General features: G+C 42.1%; 1 protein-coding gene across 1 annotated transcript in view; it reads left to right on the top strand.

Annotated features, from left to right (window-relative positions):
• luzp1 (leucine zipper protein 1) overlaps positions 1-23284 on the top strand; it is an 82674-nt gene that overhangs the window by 44704 nt on the left and 14686 nt on the right. The window contains exon 3 of the mRNA XM_038967018.1: positions 15880-19154. Within this exon, the coding sequence (XP_038822946.1) occupies positions 16119-19154 (3036 nt within the window). The 5' untranslated portion in view covers positions 15880-16118. The remainder of the gene's footprint in view (positions 1-15879; positions 19155-23284) is intronic.

Genomic DNA, 23284 nt, shown 5'->3' with positions numbered 1-23284 from the left:
CAATTGAAAAAATTTGCATAAACAATTTCTCTGTCATTCAAACATTTAATTTGAAGAATCCTTACGGTTGACCAAAAACAGACGAAGGGGCGTAGACTTCGGCTACCGAACTTTGCCTTGCCTCAGGGGAAAAAATGTGTGCACGAACAGCCGAAACAAACAAAAACATCACAAAATGTCGTAATACTGTATGTGCACGAACTGTTTCGGATGGGAAGCATGTGAACGCCTTTACTCTCTATCCTCCCTGCCCATATCTCTGTGAGTGGTATGCTGTTGGCGGGTGGAAGCAGGGCCTGGTTGTATCTGTGCCAGGGCCTTACCACCCACAGCAGGGGGAGGCTGCATACCCAGGTTGATTGGGGACCCAGAAAAAGTCTGTGGGTTGCTGGGGTGGTATTGAAGAGGAGATGGGAAGGGAATGATGGCAAATAGTTTGATCATTATAACCTTGTAAGGAGTTAATCCAGACTGTTTTTGTGTCTAGTGAATGGAACTGAAGGAGCTGAGTCAAACACCACAAGACCACTGCAGAACGTTGTTGTCCTATCTCTTCTCTTCTGTCTCAGTATGTGTCTCTGTCACCCGCTCTCACCTCTCTTTTTGATTTGACTAATTCTTCTTCACAGACACACACACTGACTCAAACATGCAGACTCACACATACTGTTTACACACACTTCAGCGCATGTGCACAAACACTTTTGAGACCAATGCAGACGTTCGGACGCGTGCGCGCACACACACACACACACACACACACACACACACACACACAGAGCTAGATGGTTGAAAACAGGCCACCTGGGTCCAGGGAGACAGTCACCCACACCCAGGCAGATTATAGCGCACGTGCTGGGCATAACTACTCTGATTAGACTGGCCTCTTTCTCTCCTTCTGGTACCATGCAAATATTTATCCAATAATCTCCCTTTCCCTCTTTTCTTTGGAAGGACAGCCGTTTCGGCTTTGTGACTCAAAACAAAACACTCCTTGAATAGCAAAACCTGAAGTAAAGAGGCCAGCTTGTTCCTCTTAGAAAACCCCAATGTATTCAGACAACTTCGAACGACTCCAAAACCAGACTACATTGAATGGTTGCGTTTCAAGAATGCCGCACACACTGAATGGGAGATTTGGGAAGAGATTGGGGGGAAATAATGATGTACTATTGAATACGGCTCGATGGCATTAGTTTAATATGTGTGTTTGCTATTGTCGATTTTTATATTTTATTCAGCATTGGTTTGTAGCACGGACGGACCTGTTATGAAAATGTGAAAGTAGTTACTTTGTTTGTATATTGTTTTGTGAAAGGGCACAGACAACAGAGCAACATTAGACAACTGGGAAAAGTTGTTACTGATGTCATCCCAGGAAAGCGGCATCATCTTAGTCGCCATGTCACTATGGTCAAAACAGATGCACTCTAGCGTAAACAACTCTATTTGTCTATGAAGGAGGACATTTCATTACTCATACTGTATACAGTCATTTCACTCATTTCTCGAGGAGAAAAGATCAAATGTATTTTTTGTCCCATTTCAGTTGTATTTCATGAACAGTTACAGTCCTGAACCACGATTCTATTGAAACATCAAACTTACTTTCATAACTTAAAAAAAATACAAATATTTAGCTGCAAGAAAAAAGAGACATGACAGCACAAGAAATGACAAACCGAACATTATGGGATGGTTTTCTCTTTCTTGGAAAAACAAAATGCAGCACAAGCATCAGGTTTCAACCATCTTGTTGCTTTCACTGGCCTGCCAGTATCCAGCAGCGCAGCTGAGGACGGCCAAGAGTCCCATACTTACAGGCCTCAGTGTCTTAGCTACTATCACACCACAAACAGACACACACAGACAGACCATGAGAAGATGAGGTTGAGGCCATTGTCATTGGCTACGGGCACCGAGCCGTCGGTTATTAACAAATGTTTGAGGAATATGAACCCGAGGCTAGACTTCCAAAGTCAAGTGCAAGGGAAAGTAAAAAAAAAAATATTTCTCTCCCTCCCTCTTTCATGGAGGGAACAGAATGTACTGGGAGCTGCAGGCAGGAAGAGAGTGGCTAAGGCCCTAATGATATGGTGCATGATTGTAACCTTGGTGCAGCACAGAACAGCGGCTCACTTCGCTTCTCCAGTGGCTGGGAGCGCTTTCACTTCCAAAACGCTTTGGTGTTGTTGGCACCAGTACACGATCTGGCCCCTCTCTCACTCTTTTCTCTCTTTCTACTCCTAACTTTCTCTCTTTCCGTTTCCTTGTCTTTATGACGCTCTCTTGCTCCTCCATTTTTTTGTTGTTGTGTGTTTTTTCTATTTTCCACTTCTTTTATCGCTTTTGTCCTGTTCCCTCGCTTTTGTCCTCTCCGGCTTGTCTTCACCTCTCTGCTGCCTCTTCCTTGTCAAGTTTGCAGTGAATCTTGTCCTCTGCCACTCTCTAGGTACCGATCCTTACTGAGTCCCACCTCATATAATCCTCTATCCCTCTGACCTGGACCCTCTTAAAATACAAGCCTTGAAATGCCCTGGTTATTTGACCCAGAATGCCCTTTTTCTCTTCCTTTTGGCAGTTACTCAGTGCCCCCTTTCCCCTTATCTCAATTACATTAATTAGAGTTTAAAAAGTTCAGGCGTTCTATTTTAAATATTTCCCTTGTTGTTGAGTACAGTACAGAGGCAATGACTTCAGATGATGGGGTCTCGGTTAAACCAACGTCTGTCGATCAATAGCTCCGAGGCAATGGTAAGTATTCTCTTTCTGTCCATCCCTCAGTCTCTTGTTTTTCTAACTGCAGTGTTATGGTTGGTTATGAACAGACCTAGTTGTGAGGAATGTGCTCAGGAAAACAAGGGCATTTGTAGCTTCCCCCTTCAGGTTTCTCATAATTGACGAACAAAGCAATGTTCTCTCAGGAATGAAACAGCGTGTTCTATTTGGTCGCCGTTGTAATTGCCTCAGCAGCACCCCCTTCGTCCCACCCCCGACTGCTTCCAAACCTGTTCTTGCCCAATCAACTCCACACCTTTGCCATTGTTCGATAATAATGGAGACAAATCTTGTGACCACATCGCCTAATCATTCAAAATGTTTGGCGTTCGGCACGGTGTGGCAGGTTGGGCGTCTAGAGAAGCCAAAAAATGAAAGGGTGTAGCCCCTCTCGTTCCTCTTGGGCACCCAAGTGTGCAGTCTTGTCGCTTCACGTTGTGTGCCAGACTCTCATTCCTTTGCCCCTCCGTTAGGCTGGCATGAATGCAGCTAATGAGGCCATAGCTCCGATAAGCGCAGGTATGTTGATTGCCTTGGCAGATGCTGCCTTGCCAGAGTCGCTTTGCACGCACTGCTGGTTCTTAAAAGCGTTTAGCTGGCGCGGTTGGCGTGCGTGTCTGAGAGTGGGGAGGCTGGGACCGACCTGGCATAGCGATATGGGGGCGACTGCCAAGACGGGAGTCCGGCCCACTGGGGCCATTTGGACCAGGCCTGGCCCGAGATCTGAGCACTTTCAGCTGTTCTGACCCAAGAGACTTGACTTTATGAGACACACTCAAGAGGGAATGGCATACGTGAATACCAGACTTAACAGGCAACATCTGAATGATGTTACACGAAACAGTAAAAAAAAAAAAAAATGGATAGGTGTTTTGGCCTAGGACTGGACAGGAAGTTCTGGGAACCACGGCAAATACATTCTGCATTATTTTCAATTGAAAATAGACTCCCAACAATCCCCAAAAGATTACAAAACCACCAGACCTCATGAAAGAGGAGAATAATTCAACTGCTTTAGCGAAATGCTTTGATTTTAAAATGTGATGTTTTATGAAATAATCACTGCCATATTTACGCTCCCTGGAAATTCACTTGATTCATGTTGAACAAGGCGTTTTAATGATTTGTGGGCAGAGTGGTTGGGGCAATACACAAAATGAAATGAGATTAAAAAAAGAAATGGGCTCTGTTGAAACAGGCCCTAATAACAGTTGAACAGTTTTACCCATTGGAATACAATAGACCAACGTTCAAAAAACTGATGGAAGGATTCAAGTAGGCTTAAGTGTGTTACTCATACACACAGACACACTATTTAGGATTATTATACTTTGATGCCTAGTTTGTTGGTCATTGACGTTGGTGATTCAGAAAATCAATCCCTTTAGTAGTCATTTTCCAACACGGCGGTTGGAATCGACCATGAAGGCCTGATTCACGCAGTCTCCTCTGAACAGTTGATGTTGAGTTGTGTCTGTTACTCGAACTCTGAAGCATTTATTTGGTCAGCAATCTGAGGTGTAGTTAGCTCTAATGAACTTGTCCTCTGCAGCAGAGGTAACTCTGGGTCTTCCTTTCCTGTAGCGGTCCTCATGAGAGCCTGTTTCATCATAGCCCTTGATGGTTTTTGCAACAGCACTTGAAGAAACATTGTAAATTTTTGAAATTTTCCGGATTGACTGACCTTCATGTCTTCAAGTAATGATGGACTGTTGTTTGTCTTTGCTTATTTGAAATCTTCTTGGACTTAGTCTTTTACCAAATATGGCTTGTGACAACACCACTAAATGGCTCAAACGCATTAAGAAGGAAAGAAATTCCAAAAATGTACTTTTAAGAAGGCACACCTGTTAATTGAAATGCATTCCAGGTGACTCATAAAGCTGGTTGACAGAATGCCAAGAGTGTGCAAAGCTGTCATCAAGGCAAAGGGTGGCTACTTTGAAGAATCTTACATTTTTTGCTTACTACACGATTTCATATGTGTTATTTCATAGTTTTGATGTCGTCACTATTATTCTACAATGTAGAAAATAATAAAAAATTAAGAAAATCCCTGGAATGAGTAGGTGTCCAAACTTTTGACTGGTACTGTATATGAAAAATTAAACTTGCTCTTGATTACATAAGTATTTAGTCAGTACATGTTAGAATCACCTTTGGCAGTGATTACTGGGGTGAGTCTTACTGGGTAAGTCTCTAAGAGCTTTCAACACCTGGATTGTGCAACATTTGCCAATTTTTTTTATTTTTTGCAAAATTCTGCAAGCTCGTTCAAATTCGTTGTTGTTAATTGCTGGACAACAATTTTCCGGTCTTGATTTTCAAGCAGATTAAAGTCAAAGCTTTAACTCGGCCAGTCAGGAACATTAACTGTCTTCTTGTTAAGCAACTCCAGTGTAGATTTGGCCTTGTGTTTTTGGTTATTGTCCTGCTGAAAGGTGAATTCATCTCCCAGTGTCTGGTGGAAAGCAGACTGAACCAGGTACTCCTCTAGGATTTTGTCTGTGCTTAGCTCTATTCCGTTTCTTTTTTATACTGGAAAAACTCACCAGTCCAAGCATACCCATAACATGATGCAGCCACCAGTATGCTTGAAAATATGGGGTGTGGTACTCAGTAATATATTGGATTTGCCCCAAACATAACACTTTGTATTCAGGACAAAAAGTTTATTGCTTTGCAACATTTGCCACCATGCTCAAAGGGATATTCAGTGTCTTTTTATTTTTACCCATCTACCAACAAGTGCCCATCTTTGCGAGGCATTGGAAAACCTCCCTGGTCTTTGTGGTTGAATCTGTGTTTGAAATCCACTGCTGAACTGAGGGAACTTAAATAAATGTATGTGTGGGGTACAGAGAGGAGGTAGTCATTCAAAAATTATGTTAAAAACCAGGGGATAAAATGAACACCCGCAAAATCCGGGTAGATTTAGCGATTGGCGGGTATAAATGTCTACTTCACCAGCCACATTGGCGGGTGGTCTATTTGCAGGGCTCTACAGTGCAAGCATTACATTCGCATTTGTGAGTCAAAAGCAGTGGTGGAAAAAGTATCCAATTGTAATACTTGAGTAAAAGTAAAGATACCTTAATAGAAAATGACTGAAGTAAAAGTGAAAGTCACCCAGTAAAATAATACTTGAGTAAAAGTATTTAGATTTAAATGTATTTAAGTATCAAAAGTAAATGTAATTGCTAAAATATACTAAACTATCAAAAGTATAAATAATTATTAAGCAAATCAGACGGCACCATTTTCTTAATTTCCGGATAGCCAGGGGCACCCTCCACAACACTCAGACATAAGCTCTGTTGTTTTTCATTGTTAGTTTGAATCTGCTGCCTCAACTGATAACGAATAAAAGTGGTCTACTACTAGTCACATCCCAAATCTCACAGACAGTGACATGGCTCAAGTGGCTCCGTTACCACGGTAACCTCCCACCCTTAAAGGGGCAGCTGAAAATTCTGTCTCTGATATTTTGGTTAAGACTCGGGTCTGAAATGAAATTGAGCAGTCTACCACATTTACTTCTTACGAATACATTTCTTGTTTTAGAAACATTACAAAGCATGGTCATCAGTTTTTTTTAAATGTAATTATGGCGTACTAATATTTTGGCTGGTGATAAAACAGATTGGCTGGTGGGGCAAAAAGTACATTTTGGGCCCTGTTAAACACTAATATTGCATACAGAGTTTATGTGACTTAATATGCACATTTTTACTCCGGAACTTATTTAAGCTTGCCATAACAAATTGGTTGAATACTTATTGACTTTAGACATTTCAGCTTTAGGCCAGTGACACAATCTCAATTGAAAATTCTGTCTAACACAACAAAATGTGGAAACGGCCAAGGGGTGTGAATAGGGCTGTTAACCATTAAGCATTAACCTCTCTTGGGTACGTGAGACGTTAGCGTCCCACCTCTTCAACAGCCAGTGAAACTGCTGGGCGCCAAAGTCAAATACAGAAATACTCATTATAAAAATTCAGAAAACAAAACATATTTTACATGGGTTTAAAGATTAACTTCTTGTGAATCCAACCACGGTGTCAGATTTTTAAAATATGCTTTACGGTGAAAGCATACCTTACGATTATTTGAGAACATAGCCCACTAGACAAATCATTACAAACAGTAACCAGCCAAGTAGAACAGTTACACAAATCAAAAATAGAGATAAAATTAATCCCTTTGATGATCTTCATATGGTTGCACTCAGCAGACATTCATTTACTCAATAAATGTTCCTTTTGTTCAATAAAGTCTCTTTATATCCAAAAACCTCCGTTTTGTTCGTGTTTTCTTCAGTAACCCACAGGCTCAAACGCAGTCAAAACAGGCAGACAAAAAAATCCAAATTGTATCTGAAAAGTTCATAGAAACATGTCAAACTATGTTTATATTCAATCCTCAGGTTGTTTTTAGCTTAAATAATCGATAATATTTCAACCGGACAATAACGTCGTCAATTTAAAAGGTAAACAAGAAACGCACTGTCTCGGTCTCACGCATGAAAAAGCTCTGTGACACTTTACGGTCCACTCATTCAGACTACTCTTACTTCTTCATTTTTCAGAATAATAGCCTGAAACAATTTCTAAAGACTGTTGACATCTAGTGCAATTTGAGTCCTAAGTCAATGGATACTGTAATGGCATTGAATAGAAAACTACAAAACCAAAAAAATAACTACTTCCTGAATGGATTTTTCTCAGGTTTTCGCCTGCCAAATCAGTTCTGTTATACTCACAGACACTATTTTAACAGTTTTGGAAACTTTAGAGTGTTTTCCATCCAAATCTACCAGTTATATGCATATCATATCTTCTGGGCCCGAGAAGCAGGCAGTTTAATTTGGGCATGCATTTCATCCAAAATTCCGAATGCTGCCCCCTACCCTAGAGAAGTTAAGGTGACCATATTACCGCCACACCAGCAGTCACTAGTCATGACAACAGTCAAATTCCACTTGACCGTTTAGTCACGGTTATTAGGCTTCTCCAAGCTCTGATGCTGCTGATAGCAAGTTTGGTAGGCTACTAATGACTAACTGCCTGGTACTCCGCACTCTATTGTCCCTCTAACCATTCTGACATCAATGCAAAAGTAATCGAAAATCTAAACAAACACTTCATGAGGGCCCATGAGTTCATGTTGCGCACCTTTTCTATAGTCTATGCAATTACGTGAGAAACGAGTTTTGATGGCCTCTAATAAAAAGAGGATCCCATCAGCTTTCTATAGGCTAGGCCTACTATTTATTTCTCAACTTCCCTAATATTAAGCACATTGCTTCTCTTTAAAACAGGAGTATAACTGGCATGAAAATAAACCACGGGAAAAGCATCCTCCATTCGCTATTTAAGTGCATAGATGACTTGTATTTTTTTCCCCTGCCCCTGTTTTGAGACAGGTGCATGCTAATGGTCCATTCTAAATCAAAACAAATTACAGACATTCATTATTTAGTGTAAAGACGAGATAAAATCAGGAATAGTCTGACAATATTAGCTATATCACTTGTGAATGATGCCCAGCTTAAGGAAAGAAACAGGCATTGCTTATTTATTTATTTTTGCAACATTTTCAAATCATAGTTGCACACCTCATGTAGCCTAGCCCATAGGCCTATGTATTTTGATAAGGTTTGTAATCAGAACTAAAGTGGCCAAATAAATTCTTAAAATTAAACACATTTAATCCGCTTTACAACGGGTGTAGAGCCTAACTGGCATACATGCGCAGCGTGTGAGTTTCCAGTTTGAGGAAAATAATTCTCACCATCAAAATGCAACTTTACAATTAATGCATTACATGCATAATTACATTTGCGGTCACTTTTGAGTGGTGTTTTCCTGCCAATTGAACATTCACGCTTGTGTGCATTGCTGCGCTAATAATGTGAAGAATAGCTTTAATAGTTAACTTCTCTAGGGTATGTGGGACGGTAGCGTCCCACCTTGTCAACAGCCAGTGAAACTGCAGGGCGCCAAATTCAAAACAACAGAAATCCCATAATTTAAATTCCTCAAACATACAAGTATTTTACACCATTTTAAAGCTACACTTGTAAATCCAGCCAAAGTGTCCGATTTCAAAAAGGTTTTACGACGAAAGCACACCAAACGATTATGTTAGGTATGAGCCAAGTCACAGAAAGACAGCCATTTTTCCAGCCAAAGAGAGCAGTAACAAAAGGCAGAAATAGAGAAAATTAATCACTAACCTTTGATGATCTTCATCAGATGACACTCATAGGACTTCATGTTACACAATACATGTATTTTTTGTTCGGTAAAGTTCATATTTATATCCAAAAATCTGAGTTAGGCAAGACGCTATTGTCTCACTTGGTAAAAAGCCTGAGAAAATGCAGAGCGCCATGTTCAAATTAATTACTATGAAAATTACTATAAAATCAAACTTTCATTAAATCACACATGAAAGATACCAAATTAAAGATACACTGGTTGTGAATCCAGCCAACATGTCAGAATTCAAGTAGGCTTTTCGGCGAAAGCATACGATGCTATTGTCTGAGTATAGCAACATTGTAAACAAAGAGATACGCATATTTCAACCCAGCAGGCGTGACACAAAACGCAGAAATAAAAATATAATTCATGCCTTACCTTTGACGAGCTTCTGTTGTTGGCACTCCAATTGTACCCTGATGAAGACAGCTTGCCTGTCGAAACGTTGGTAAATTAAATATTTTTTGCATCTGAGCTCCTTGAGTGTGCGGCTCTCCTATATTTTTAAGGCACTCCAATATGTCCCATAAACATCACAAATGGTCCTTTTGTTCGATTAATTCCGTCGATATATATCCAAAATGTCCATTTATTTGGCGCGTTTGATCCAGAAAAACACAGGTTCCAACTTGCTCAAACGTGACGACAAAATATCTCAAAGGTTACCTGTAAACTTTGCCAAAAAAATTCAAACTACTTTTGTAATACAACTTTAGGTATTTTTTTACGATAATAATCAATAAAATTGAAGACGGGATGATCTGTGTTCAATACAGGATTAAAACCAAATGTAGCATGCCTTCTGGTCATGCGCTTCAATCAAACAGGACACCTAGAGTGACTCGACTTCAAGATGGCCGGATTTCTTCATTACACAAAGGAATAACCTCAACCAATTTCTCAGGACTGTTGACATCCAGTGGAAGCCGTAGGAATTGCAAGCAATTCGCTTAAATCTGGTTTCCCAATAAACTCATTGAAAAGAGAGTGACCTAAAAAAAAAAAAGAATCTGAATGGTTTGTCCTCTGGGTTTCGCCTGCTAAATAAGTTCTGTTATACTCACAGACATGATTCAAACAGTTTTAGAAACTTTAGTGTTTTCTATCCAAATCTACTGATAATATGCATATCTTATCTTCTGGGGATGAGTAGCTGGCAGTTGAATTTGGGTATGCTTTTCATCCAAACGTGAAAATGCTGCCCCCTACCCTAGAGAAGTTAATCAACATTTTAAGCTAAACGTTCTGATCTGTTTTTTTAGGGTGCATTATGGCACCCAAAGGGAATGCAGCCAGGAAATTCGAGGCATTATTAAGTGCATGTTAAATTGTGAATGAGAGAATTGTGTACAGCTTGCGCAACAAAAACTAAGCAGAGCTCATGCCTTTTCATAAAACTTTTTTCAAATCATCATTAGTCACATCATGCAGCCTTAGAATGTTTTAAAAATCAAAACGTATAGCTCAAACTTTGTATCACAACTAAAGTTACAGTGCTTTTGGAAAGTATTCAGACCCCTTTGCTTTTCCCACATTTTGTTACATTACAGCCTTAATCTAAAATTGATTGAATCATTTTTTCCCCTCATCAATCTACACACAATACCCCATAATCACCATTCTTGGTCAGGGAGGTGACCAAGAACCCAATGGTCACTCTGACAGAGCTCCAGAGGGACAACCATCTCTGCAGCACTCCACCAATCAGGCCTTTATGGTAGAGTGGCCAGACGGAAGCCATTCTTCAGTAAAAGGCACATGACGTCCTGCTTGGAGTTTGCCAAAAGGCACCTAAAGGACTCTGACCATGAGAAACATTCTCTGGTCTGATGAAACCATGATTGAACTCTTTGGCCTGAATACAAACTGTCACGTCTGGAGGAAACCTGGCACCATCCCTATGGTGAAGCATGGTGGTGGCAGCATCATGCTGTGGGGATGTTTTTCAGCGGCAGGGACTGGGAGACTAGTCAGGATCGAGGGGAAGATTAACAGAGCAAAGTACAGAGAGATCCTTGATGAAAACCTGCTCCAGAACACTCGGGACCGCAGACTAGGACAAATGTTAATCTTCTAACAGGACAACAAACCTAAGCACACAGCCAAGACAACACAGTGCAGTAGTGGCTTCCAGATAAGTCTCTGAATGTCCTTGAGTGGCCCAGCCAGAGCCCGGACTTGAACCCGATCGAACATCTCTGGGGAAACCTGAAAATAGCTGTGCAGTGACACGCTCCCCATCCAACCTGACAGAGCTTGAGAGGATCTGCAGAGAAGAATGGGAGAAATCCCCAAATACAGGTGTGCCAAGCTTGTAGCGTCATACCCAAGAAGACCCGAGACTGTAATCGCTGCCAAAGGTGCTTCAACAAATTACTGAGTAAAGGGTCTGAATACCTATGTAAATGTGATCTGTGTTTTTAAAAATAAATTTGCAAAAAAATCTAAACCTGTTTTTGCTTTGTCATTATGGGGTGTTGTGTGTAGATTGATGACGAAAAAAATAATTTAATTAATTTTAGAATAAGGTTGTAACGTAGCAAATTGTGGAAAAAGTCAAGGGGTCTGAATACTTTCTGAATGCACTGTAACTAAATGAAGCATATAGGAGTACTTGTTTCTTTGTTAACCGCTCAACACAGAATAGCCGAAAGTGCGCACTCCCTGAAATCGTTTGGAGAAAATAGCTCAATAAAATATATATAGGATATGTTCAATTATATTCTTCATGCTATAAAATAATGCCACGGAATTCTAAGCCAGTCTTGTCTTCTAAATGAACTAGTGAAGCCCACAGCCATATGGCATAGCTCTTCTGTTCTTCTGAAATAGGTTACATTTTCTTCATACCATGTTTCCTTAGACCTGTCTAAATAACTAATGGATTTATTGTGATGTTATAGGCCAGAAATATTATTTGGCCCCCGAAAGCCCCCCAAATTAATTATGAATATTTTTTTTCAACCCAAATGCATTGCCCCACGAAGGAAGTCACCCTACCTAAACAATGCAAAAGTTAAATTTTAACTTCATGAGGAGAGAGAATGCAGGAGTCGGCTAATAAAGCAAGCAGCGGAACATTTTGTGGTGCTGCTGAAACGTAAAGCTGCAACAGCAGCGCAATCAATAGGTGAACAGCGCCTGGTGCTGAACATATAGCTGACTTGTTATATCAGTGTTGCCCAGCAACATATGGAGAAAAACTACACCAGTCAAGTCATTCATTTCAACAATCTTCATTGTAATTTGACTTTACAAACAACAAGAGGGCGTATGTCTATATAAAAGAACTTAACTGGCTGAGGTAGGCTTAGACTATGAGGCTTAACAGAATCTTTCACAAAAAAGATATGGCCTAATAGAAGTGGGCTTTTTTTATTAGGCCTACTTATAATTTGTAATTGGCCAAAACTGTAGCATACATAATAAACAGAAAATACCGTCAGATTGAGATCTAAATATTCCTGGATAAGCACTCACAATAATGTTAGTATTTACTACGTACAGTTATATAGGCCGCTAAGTTACTTACTCAATGGGAAAAGTTGCATTTCCCCTCGGACACGATCTTGTGGATGTCGGGTAAGATATGTGATTTTAACCTCGATTGACTTATGTGAAAGCCGGATCCTGTCGTGAGTCTAGATTGCGTTCATAGAGGAAAATGAGGACTCGCAGGTGTAAGTCGATCCAAACATTGTTAGCACATAAAATGCACATTTTCTTTATTATGCTGTATTCCTCTGAGCATGCCGCCCACAATGCACACAAGCACTCGGCACTCCTGAGCGCATCCCTGATTTGGCTCGATGTCTGGAATTAAATCATTTCAGTTTGAGGGTATCGTTTTCTTAGCAAGGGAGGAGAATTCTCCACCTGGGTGGACTGAGAGGATCACATACAAACACAATATCTTTTGGCATGATATAGTCTTCAAATCTGGTGGAGAAGTTGTTAGCTGCTTCATGAAAATCTTCCACCTCCGTGACAATGCTGCGGCCTGGACCCTCTGCCTGTCGTTTCCAAATCGAATGACTCAAGCTTCCTAGTAAGGCCTCAATTTTTTCCCACCATGTCCACAACAGTTTTCCCTCTTCCTTGTAACTACATATTTAACCTGTTTTTAAGTGACAGAATATGTCAGCCAAAAAAGGTGTGTGTGTAATTTTGCAGTTAAGGCTTCAATGTTTCTGTGTTGGGCCTCTGTCTGTGACGGGACTCAGAATGACGTCTGAGATTTAATAATTCGCTAACAGCAACATAATCATTGCAAATAAGACACACTTGCTTGGCATTGGGAAAATATGGTAAGATGAATGCATATCGCTCTGTACGTTCTTCCCTGAAACTTCCATTTTCATTTTCCACCTTTCTTTTGATACTTTTTGAGAGCGACATTTTCTCTTGCTATCCAGCAAATTTTTCTGAAAGAATGTTGACGTTAGGAAAAAGTAGTGTAGCCTACAGGTGGCTACGTAGACCTGTTTTTCCCCACTAATCAACGCACTTAGAAATAGACAAAAATAATAATTGAATAGAGACATGCTGATTTTATGAGCTTAATCAGATCGAAATTATGTTATTGTCACATATGATTAGTACATAATACATTCAGTGTTAAATGTTGTTCAGTTTGTAGTGTAGGCCAATTAATTTGGTAATATTATACACTAATTATTTTCTGGCCCGCCGACTATTAGCTCAGAAAATTGTTAAGACAGAGGCCAAACCTAGTTGACGAACATTGGTGTAGGCTATATTACATAGATTTATTAGACTTTTTAAAATGTAAAAGTTCCAAAGTTCTGCATCAGGCTAAAAATACAGGCCACCATTTACAAGCAATTTGAAACAAAAACAAGAGAACACGAGTCAGGTAACTTAAACATGTGAGGTTACAACAACAAAAGGCCATGTGTAACAGTATAACTTTAGTACGTCCCCTCGCCCCGACCTCGGGCGCGAACCAGGGACCTTCTGCACACATCAACAACAGTCACCCACGAAGCGTCGTTACCCATCGCTCCACAAAAGCCGCGGCCCTTGCAGAGCAAGGGGCAACACTACTTCTAGGTTTCAGAGCAAGTGACGTAACTGATTGAAACGCTATTAGCGCGTACCCGCTAACTAGCTAGCCATTTCACATCCGTTACACTCACCCCCCTTTCAACCTCCTCCTTTTCCGCAGCAACCAGTGATCCGGGTCAACAGCATCAATGTAACAGTATAACTTTAGTACGTCCCCTCGCCCCGACCTCGGGCGCGAACCAGGGACCTTCTGCACACATCAACAACAGTCACCCACGAAGCGTCGTTACCCATGGCTCCACAAAAGCCGCGGCCCTTGCAGAGCAAGGGGCAACACTACTTCTAGGTTTCAGAGCAAGTGACGTAACTGATTGAAACGCTATTAGCGCGTACCCGCTAACTAGCTAGCAATTTCACATCTGTTACACTGGCAGTAAAGCTGATTGGATCTAAAATATGGGGAGATAGACAAAAATACAGGGCTGAGATATACGTATGATCTACACATACTGCCAGAAGATGCTAAATGTGTTTATGTTAATTAATGGTAAATTACTGTGAGACCGGAAGTTATTATTATCACTGGCTGACCAAATTTCATGACCGGCACAACCCTTGTGAATACTTTCTGAAGGCACTGTATACACTGAGTGCACAAAACATTAGGAACACCTTCCTAATATTGAGTTGCACCCCCTTTTGCCCTCAACAGTTCAATTCGTCAGGGCATGGACTCTACAAGGTGACGAAAGCGTTCCAATTATGCTGTCCCGTGTTGACTCCAATGCTTCCCACCGTTGTCTAGTTGGCTGGATGTCCTTTGGGTGGTGGACCATTATTGATACACACGCAAAACTGTTGAGCGTGAAAACCCCAGCAGCTGCAGTTCTTAACACACACAAACCAGAGTGCCTGGCACCTACTACCATACCCTGTTCAAAGGCACTTAAATATTTTGTCTTGCCCATTCACCCTCTGAATGGCACACATACACAACTCATGTCTCAAGGCTTATGTCTCAAGGCTTATACAAATCCTTATTTAACCTGTCTCCTCCCCTTAATCTACACTTATTGAAGTGGATTTAAACAGGTGTCATCGATAAGGGATCACAGTTTTTACCTGGTCAATCTGTCATGGAAGAGCATGTTCCTAATGTCTTGTACACTCAGTGTATCTCTCCATGGTTCTGATCATAAGTGGTGTGTGTAGCAATGCCCTATGCATGTTGCCATGGTGACAGCCATGTGAGTGGAAGCTTGTCGTTTTGATGTACTGCTGTCGGCAAAACGGCAGAGAAATCAATGCTGGGACATTGGCAGAGGCTGCAGGAGGCAAGAAGGGGGGGGGGGGGTAGCGTTCTTTTGAATGCTACTCTCCAGTGGCCATACGACTAGGCAAGGTAAAAGGTATCTTTGTGGAATTGCTGTCATAGCATGTCATTTTGGTTGTAGTGATCTTCTTAATCATCTGACTAGGTGACTGTGTGCGTTTACTATGTGTGAGCACTTTGCATTACTGGGTGTGTTTGGGCCGGCCCAGCTCTTCTCATGGTTTGTGTTGCAGTAATCAGGCGGAACTGTGAAATCATATGCTGAGTGTGCAGGTCTGCTACACTGTGCAATCATGTACAGTCAAACCATTTCTCACTCTCTGTGGACTACACTCTTTCACCCTCTTCTCGGTTCTTATGTGTTCTCAACAGTTACTGAAATGTTTGCTGATCCTCAGAATCACTTTGACATTGAGGTCAGTCAGTAATCATTTCTAATTTTGTTGCAACTCTGTTATTTTTTTCTTTCAGGTGATAGACACCCATGTTGACCATCAAGCTGAGGGGAGTTGAGGGAATAAGAACCAACCAAAGAAAAAGGGAGAAGACATTGTGTGGAGAGGAGAAAGGGACTGAACACAACTCAACATTACGGACTTGTGACTCATCATTTTAACCAGAGAAGGACTGCCACACAAATGTGGACGTCCCAAAAAGTAGTAAAATAATTTCCCCTTTCCATATAGAAGACAACAGCAATAATATCTGTGATGTCTGAAAACAAAGACATAACGAGTCGCCACCTGCGGCACAAGCTGCAAAGCCTGGGACGACGGTTGGATGAGCTTGAGGAGGCCACCAACAAGCTCCAGAAGTCTGAAGATGAGCTGCTGGATCTGCAGGACAAGATCATCCAGGCAGAGGGCAGCAACTCCTCCATGCTGGGCGACGTAGAGGCGCTGCGCAAGCGGCTGCTGAGGATTGAAGGCAAAGATGAGGAGGTGTGCAAGGCAGAGGATCTCTGCCGCACAGTGAGGGAGAAACTGGAGGAGGAGGAGAGCTTGACCAAGGACCTAAAGTCTGAGATTGAGCGCCTGCAGAGAAGGATGGCTGAGCTGGAGAAGTTGGAAGAGGCCTTCGGCAAGAGCAAGTCAGACTGCAGCCAGCTGTGCCTCAATCTCAACGAAGAGAAGAACCTGACCCGGAAGCTCTCCTCTGAGCTTGAGGCCCTCAAGGCCCGTGTGATGGAAGTGGATGCATCAGAGGTAAGGCTGGACCGGGCTGAGAAGTTCCTGGCAGGGGAGCTGGAGCAGCTCAAGGGCCTCACTCAGACTTTTGTGAGTGAGAGGAAGAGGCTCCTGGAGAAGCAAAGGGAGGATGAGAAGTGTATACTAAAACTGACAGAAAAGCTGGATTGTCAGAAGAACAGGATTGGCCGAGCAGATCCCAGCCGCACAGACTTGAGGGACCTCCGCATTGAAGGTGACCTCTCATCTGGCCTGACTAGCAAGCTAGGGCGCAAGAAGAGCGTGGACTACCTGAAACTGGGCGATGACGTTGGGCTAAGGAATAAGTCAGAAAACGAGAAGAACAGCCTTGATGGCCAGGAAGACAACAAAGTCAAGGAACTCACCCAGGAAGTTGAGAGGCTGAAGAACCGGCTGAAGCAACTGGAACTGGTGGAGGAGAATCTCAAGAACACAGAGTCAAAGAACGGAGAGCTGCAGGAGAAGTTCCAACAGGAGAGGTCCCGCAGCCGAGCCCTCAACGATCAGGTGGAGAAGCTTAGAATGCAGCTGTGCAGTGGCAGCAGTCACGGCAATGGAGGGCTTAGCAGTCCAGCAAAGGTCCTTGAGAATGGCAAGGCAGAGAATGAAGAGATCAATGTCCGGGGTGGTTTCAGGCAGGACAAGCCTAAGTACAGGAGTGCTGCAGCTGCAGAGCCAGGCGTCCCCAAGTACAAGAGCAGAGAGCTGTCCCCGCAGCACAAGAGGGAGACCAAGCTGAGGAGCAAAGAGCTGAGCAACTCTGAGGAAAGTTCTCCGAAGTCTGTCAGGAGGGCACTCAGTCCTTCACACAAGAGCAGGAGGACACCAAAGACTGGAGCCTCAACTGCCTCTGACAATGTAGTGAAAGAAATAGGGAGAAGGGTGGAGGACAAAACAACAAGGGGAGGAGCCCATACTCCTGTTAGCACGTCTTTGAGTGACAGCAAGAAGGTCTCGGTTCTTAATCGCTACCCTCCAGCAGCTAATGACCAGAAGCCATGGAAGACATCTCAGAAACCAAGTGAGAGTGAAAGCAAAAAGAGCCAAGTGGATAAGTTTTCTAGATTGAATGTTGGTTGTGACGGTGAGTCAAACAATTCTGTTGTGGTGCCTGAAAGCTCAAGCAAGAGCAACACAGTCTCCCCTCCTGAAAAGGATGCTTCTGCGTCTGACCTGGTGTCTGTGGACCTGGTTCAAGAGGCTCCTCCAGTGTCAAACCTCTCACAGGCCAATGGGTCGTACACTGCCTACAAGTCCCATGTGTCCCCGCTGGTCAGTGATCATGGGTCTGAGGGTCACTCTTCAGCCTCTGAGACTGAATCCACTGGGTCCAGGCCCTCAGAACCAGAGCCTGTGTCTGAGGTGGCAGCACTGAGTAGCAGAACCTCCAACCCTCCCAAGTACTCTAGATACTCTCGCCTACAAGACTCCCAGTCAGAGGATTCCTCCACCAGGAGCTCTATTGACGAGGAGCAGAACAGGCTGTTAATGGCAGAAGGAGGATCTCTGGAGCCCACTCACACCCCAGCAGGGATAGAGGTCCGCAGGGTCTGCAGCCCACGGGAGGCCCTGAGGTCAAAGGCAGTCATCAAGCCGGCCATTGTGGAGATTGATAGGAAGGAAGTTATGATATCCGGAGTCGGGGCAGAGTTCTTGACCTCCAATGGCAAGCCCAAAATCTCCACGAAACCTGTCCTGACCACCAACAAGATGACCAGCAGCATCACTATCTACCCCAACGATCCCAGCTCTTCCAGGACCAGCAGCCGCAGCAGCAGTGTATCCAGCGAGCCACCAGTCAAGGAACGCCACACGTCCACTAGCAACATTGTCATCGGGCCCAGTGAGCACAGGGGGAGCATCTCCATCCCCTATGAGATCTCCATTCCCAAGAGTGAGATCACCCTCCGGCCATCCATGGATGACCCGGACGAAACAGATCAACCAGGGGTGCTAGGGAAGGCCCGTGCGGAGACGCACCTACGCTCCCAAAGCAGCTTCAGCCTCCAGTCAACGGAGACCATCTCAGACTTCAACAACGACACAGAGTCAGGTTTCGGGAGCAGCAGTAGCAGCACTACCACCGTCACCAGCTGGAGGAGCCAACACCACGGCCACCACACCTCCCAGGACGATGGTCTCCCAGAGATGAGAAACCTGACTGTGCGGAGCACCTGGAGGAACAGGGGGGCGGCATCCGTGGACGAGCCTGGCCAGGGAGCCAGGCTGGATGGGGTGGGTTCTGAGGATGAGGTAGAGTCGGCCACCACGTGGAGGGCGTACCGCGCCACCACTGTCCTGGACAAGGAGGAGAAGGTTAATGCCACAGGGGCCTCAACATCACGGGCAGCCAAGCCATCGCCAGCAGAGCTGTACATGCGCAGGATTAAGAACAGTGTGGTGACCACCAGGGACATTGCAGAGCCGGTGCGCCGGAGCAAGAGCTCTCTGTCACCAACTGAGGGAGTTATGCAGAGGAGTATCCCTCACGAGCCTGTCAGTTCTCAGGAGCTCACACCCCGGCAGACACAACCCATGGTGAGTTTAACTTCTGTACAAACTGTCTTTGAAAAGTATTAGCAGACCTTGTGGAGGCCCCACAATTTAGTATCAAACATGAGGAAATAATTCTGCTCAGTGTTTTTAGATTTCTGTCACTCCACTAATCTGACTCAAACAAAACACCATTTGTTTAATTTCAGACTAAAAGGTGAACAGCAGATTGTTGCCAGCATTTGGCAAATGATACATACTCAGGATTTTCAGTCTTTTGAAGAATGGAAAAAAATACTCCCTTCAAAATCAACAGAAGTTACTGTTCTTATACCATCTGCTTACAATAGTTCTTAAGCCTGTTGCATATCTGGTAATTGAGTCTTGGCAAGGAAATGTATAGGGATACTGTATTTGGCTCTATTAATATGATAAAAATGTCCTTGAAGTGGTGCTCAGTATAAAGTAAATATTACAAATACTGAGCTATATTTATATGCTCAACATTTTTTCTAAATGATATTTGAATAGTGAAATAATTCAATTGCTCAGAGAAAGATTTTGTTTTACAAGTAATGCATTTCCCCCCCCCAAAAAAATGTGGCACCCCTGTTTTCAATACCTTTCAATACTTCACCTTGCGAGGGAAAGGCACTGAGCTTTTTTAAAATGCTTTATGAGATTGGAGAACACGTTGGGAGGGATCTTAACCTCGACCCCGGGGTTGAATTGCAGGTGCATAGAGCCTAGTAACAGTTTGGGACTATTTGGCAGTTAGGGGGTGTGGATTTACTGAGTGACATGCTAATCAATTCAAATTCTGAGTGAATCAAACATCAGGTGTGGCTCTAAATCAAGGCGGGAGAAGGTGGTCATTAGTTAACACAGCCACAAAGTCATAAACCGTGTGTATTTCTACAATATCTCTTCTTTAAAATCTGATTTTAAACCTAACCACACCTTATGCCTAACCTTAAATTAAGACCAAAAAGTGTTTTGTTCTTCATTTTTTTTACTTTGTGCCTCTGGAATCTGTGGAAAGCTAGTGGAAACCGTGAGGGAGCGAGCCTGTGACAGTTGTATTAGATTGCGAAAATTGCCAATCACCCTAACTATATTATTTTTGCGAAGCCAAATTGATTCGGAGTTCAGGCATATAAAGTTTATATGTGAAAACTATTTCTAAGATGCGTACTTTCAGATTTTCTAAACTCACTTCCTTTTTTAAATCACTTTCGCTGCTTTGCTTGCGCTTTGAAGTCCACAATGTAGGGGGAAGTTCTAAGGGGTTGAGCCTGATGGTGATGAACCGAGAGGTGAGCCAGTTAAAATCGGCGGCTGTTTTCGACTATCCTGCCATTTTCATATAATCCAACAAATGTAAAAGCCTGGAGTTTGTGAAATGGCATTGGCACTTGGATTGGAACCGGTGCTATGGTCAGATGACATGAAAATAGAGCTCTTTGGCCACGTACACCAGTGGTGGGTTTGCCATCAAATAAAATAAGGATCCATAAACAGAAAATAACCCCATAATAGGGATGGAAAGGGCATTTGAAATGCTAATCGAAAAATATATATACACTATCAGTCAAAAGTTTTAGAACACATACTCATTCAAGGGTTTTTCTTTATTTTTACTATTTTCTACTTTGTAGAATAATAGTGAAGACATCAAAACTATGAAATAACACATATGGAATCATGTAGTAACCAAAAAAGTGTTAAACAAATCAAAATATATTTTATATTTGAGATTCTTCAAATAACCACAATTTCCCTTGATAACAGCTTTGCACACTCTTGCCATTCTCTCAACCAGCTCCATGAGGTAGTCACCTGGAATACATTTAAATTAAGAGGTGTGCCTTCTTAAAAGTTAATTTGTGGAATTTCTTTCCTCCTTAATGCGTTTGAGCCAATCAGTTGTGTTGTGACAAGGTAGGGGTAAAAGACCAAGTCCATATTATGGCAAGAACAGCTCAAATAAGCAAAGAGAAACGACAGCCCATCATTACTTTAAGACATGAAGGTCAGTCAATACGGAAAATTTAAAGAACTTAAAGTTAAAGTGCAGTCGCAAAAACCATCAAGCGCTATGATGAAATTGGCTCTCATGAGGACCACCACAGGAATGGAAGACCCAGAGTTACCTCTGCTGCAGAGGATAAGTTCATTAGAGTTACCAGCCTCAGAAATTGCAGACCAAATAAATGCTTCACAGAGTTTAACAGACACATCTCAACCTCAACTGTTCAGAGTAGAGGTCGACCGATTATGATTTTTCAACGCCGATACCGATTATTGGAGGACCAAAAAAAGCCGATACCGATTAATCGGCTGATTTAAAAAAAATATATATAATAATAATAAATAAATAAATAAATATATATAAAATATATATATATATTTTATATATATATATATATATATATATATTTGTAATAATGACAATTACAACAATACTGAATGAACAATGAACACTTTTATATTAAGTTAAAATAATACATCAATAAAATCAATTTAGTCTCAAATAAATAATGAAACATGTTCAATTTGATTTAAATAATGCAAAAACAAAGTGTTGGAGGAGAACGTAAAAGTGCAATATGTGCCATGTAAAAAAGCTAACGTTTAAGTTCCTTGCTCAGAACATGAGAACATATGAAAGCTGGTGGTTCCTTTTAACATGTCTTCAATATTCTCAGGTAAGAAGTTTTAGGTTGTAGTTATTATAGGACTATTTCTCTCTATACAATTTGTATTTCATATACCTTTGACTATTGGATGTTCTAATAGGTACTTTAGTATTGCCAGCCTAATCTCGGGAGTTGATAGGCTTGAAGTCATAAACAGCGCAATGCTTGAAGCATAGCGAAGAGCTGCTGGCAAACGCAGTAAAGTGCTGTTTGAATGAATGCTTACGAGCCTGCTGCTGCCTACCAACGCTCAGTCAGACTGCTCTATCAAATCATAGACTTAATTATAATATAATAACACACAGAAATACGAGCCTTAGGTCATTCATATGGATCCGGAAACTATCATTTTGAAGACAAAACGTTTATTCTTTCAGTGAAATATGGAACCGTTCCGTATTTTATCTAACGGGTGGCATCCATAAGTCAAAATATTGCTGTTACATTGCACAACTTTCAATGTTATGTCATAATTACGTAAAATTCTGGCTTATTAGTTCGCAACGAGCCAGGCGGCCCAAACTGTTGCATATACCCTGACTCTGCGTGCAATGAACGCAAGAGAAGTGACACAATTTCCCTAGTTTAATATTGCCTGCTAACATGAATTTCTTTTAACTAAATATGCAGGTTTAAAAAAATATACTTCTGTGTATAATTTTTTAGAAAGGCATTGATGTTAATGGTTAGGAAACATTCGTGCAACGATTGTGCTTTTTTCACAAATGCACTTTTGTTAAATCATCCCCCGTTTGGCGAAGTTGGCTGTCTTTGTTAGGAAGAAATAGTCTTCACACAGTTTGCAACGAGCCAGGTGGCCCAAACTGCTGCATATACCCTGACTCTGTTGCACAGAACGCAAGAGAAGTGACACAATTTCCCTAGTTAAAATAAATTCATGTTAGCAGGCAATATTAACTAAATACGCAGGTTTAAGAATATATACTTGTATATTGATTTTAAGAAAGGCGTTGATGTTTATGGTTAGGTACACATTGATGCAACGACAGTGCTTTTTTCGCGAATGCGCTTGTTAAATCACCCGTTTGGCGAAGTAGGCTGTGATTCAATTATAAATTTAACATGCAACGCATCGATTATATGCAACGCAGGACAAGCTAGATAAACTAGTAATATCATCAACCATGTGTAGTTAACTAGTGATTATGTTAATGTAACCGATGTGAAATGGCTAGCTAGTTAGCGGGGTGCGCGCTAATAGCGTTTCAACCGGTGACGTCACTCGCTCTGAGACCTTGAAGTAGTTGTTCCCCTTGCTCTGCAAGAGCCGCGGCTTTTGTGGAGCAATGGGTAACGATGCTTCGAGGGTGGCTGTCGTCAATGTGTGCAGAGGGTCCTTCATGATTGAAGAAAGAAACCACTACTAAAGGACACCAATAAGAAGAAGAGACTTGCTTGGGCCAAGAAACACGAGCAAAGGACATTAGACCGGTGGAAATTTGTCCTTTGGTCTGG

This window comes from Salvelinus namaycush, chromosome 28, assembly GCF_016432855.1.
Source record: "Salvelinus namaycush isolate Seneca chromosome 28, SaNama_1.0, whole genome shotgun sequence".
Classification (NCBI taxonomy): domain Eukaryota; kingdom Metazoa; phylum Chordata; class Actinopteri; order Salmoniformes; family Salmonidae; genus Salvelinus; species Salvelinus namaycush.
The sequence above is the reverse complement of the archived record's forward strand: the minus strand, read 5'-3'. Positions and strand labels throughout refer to the sequence as shown.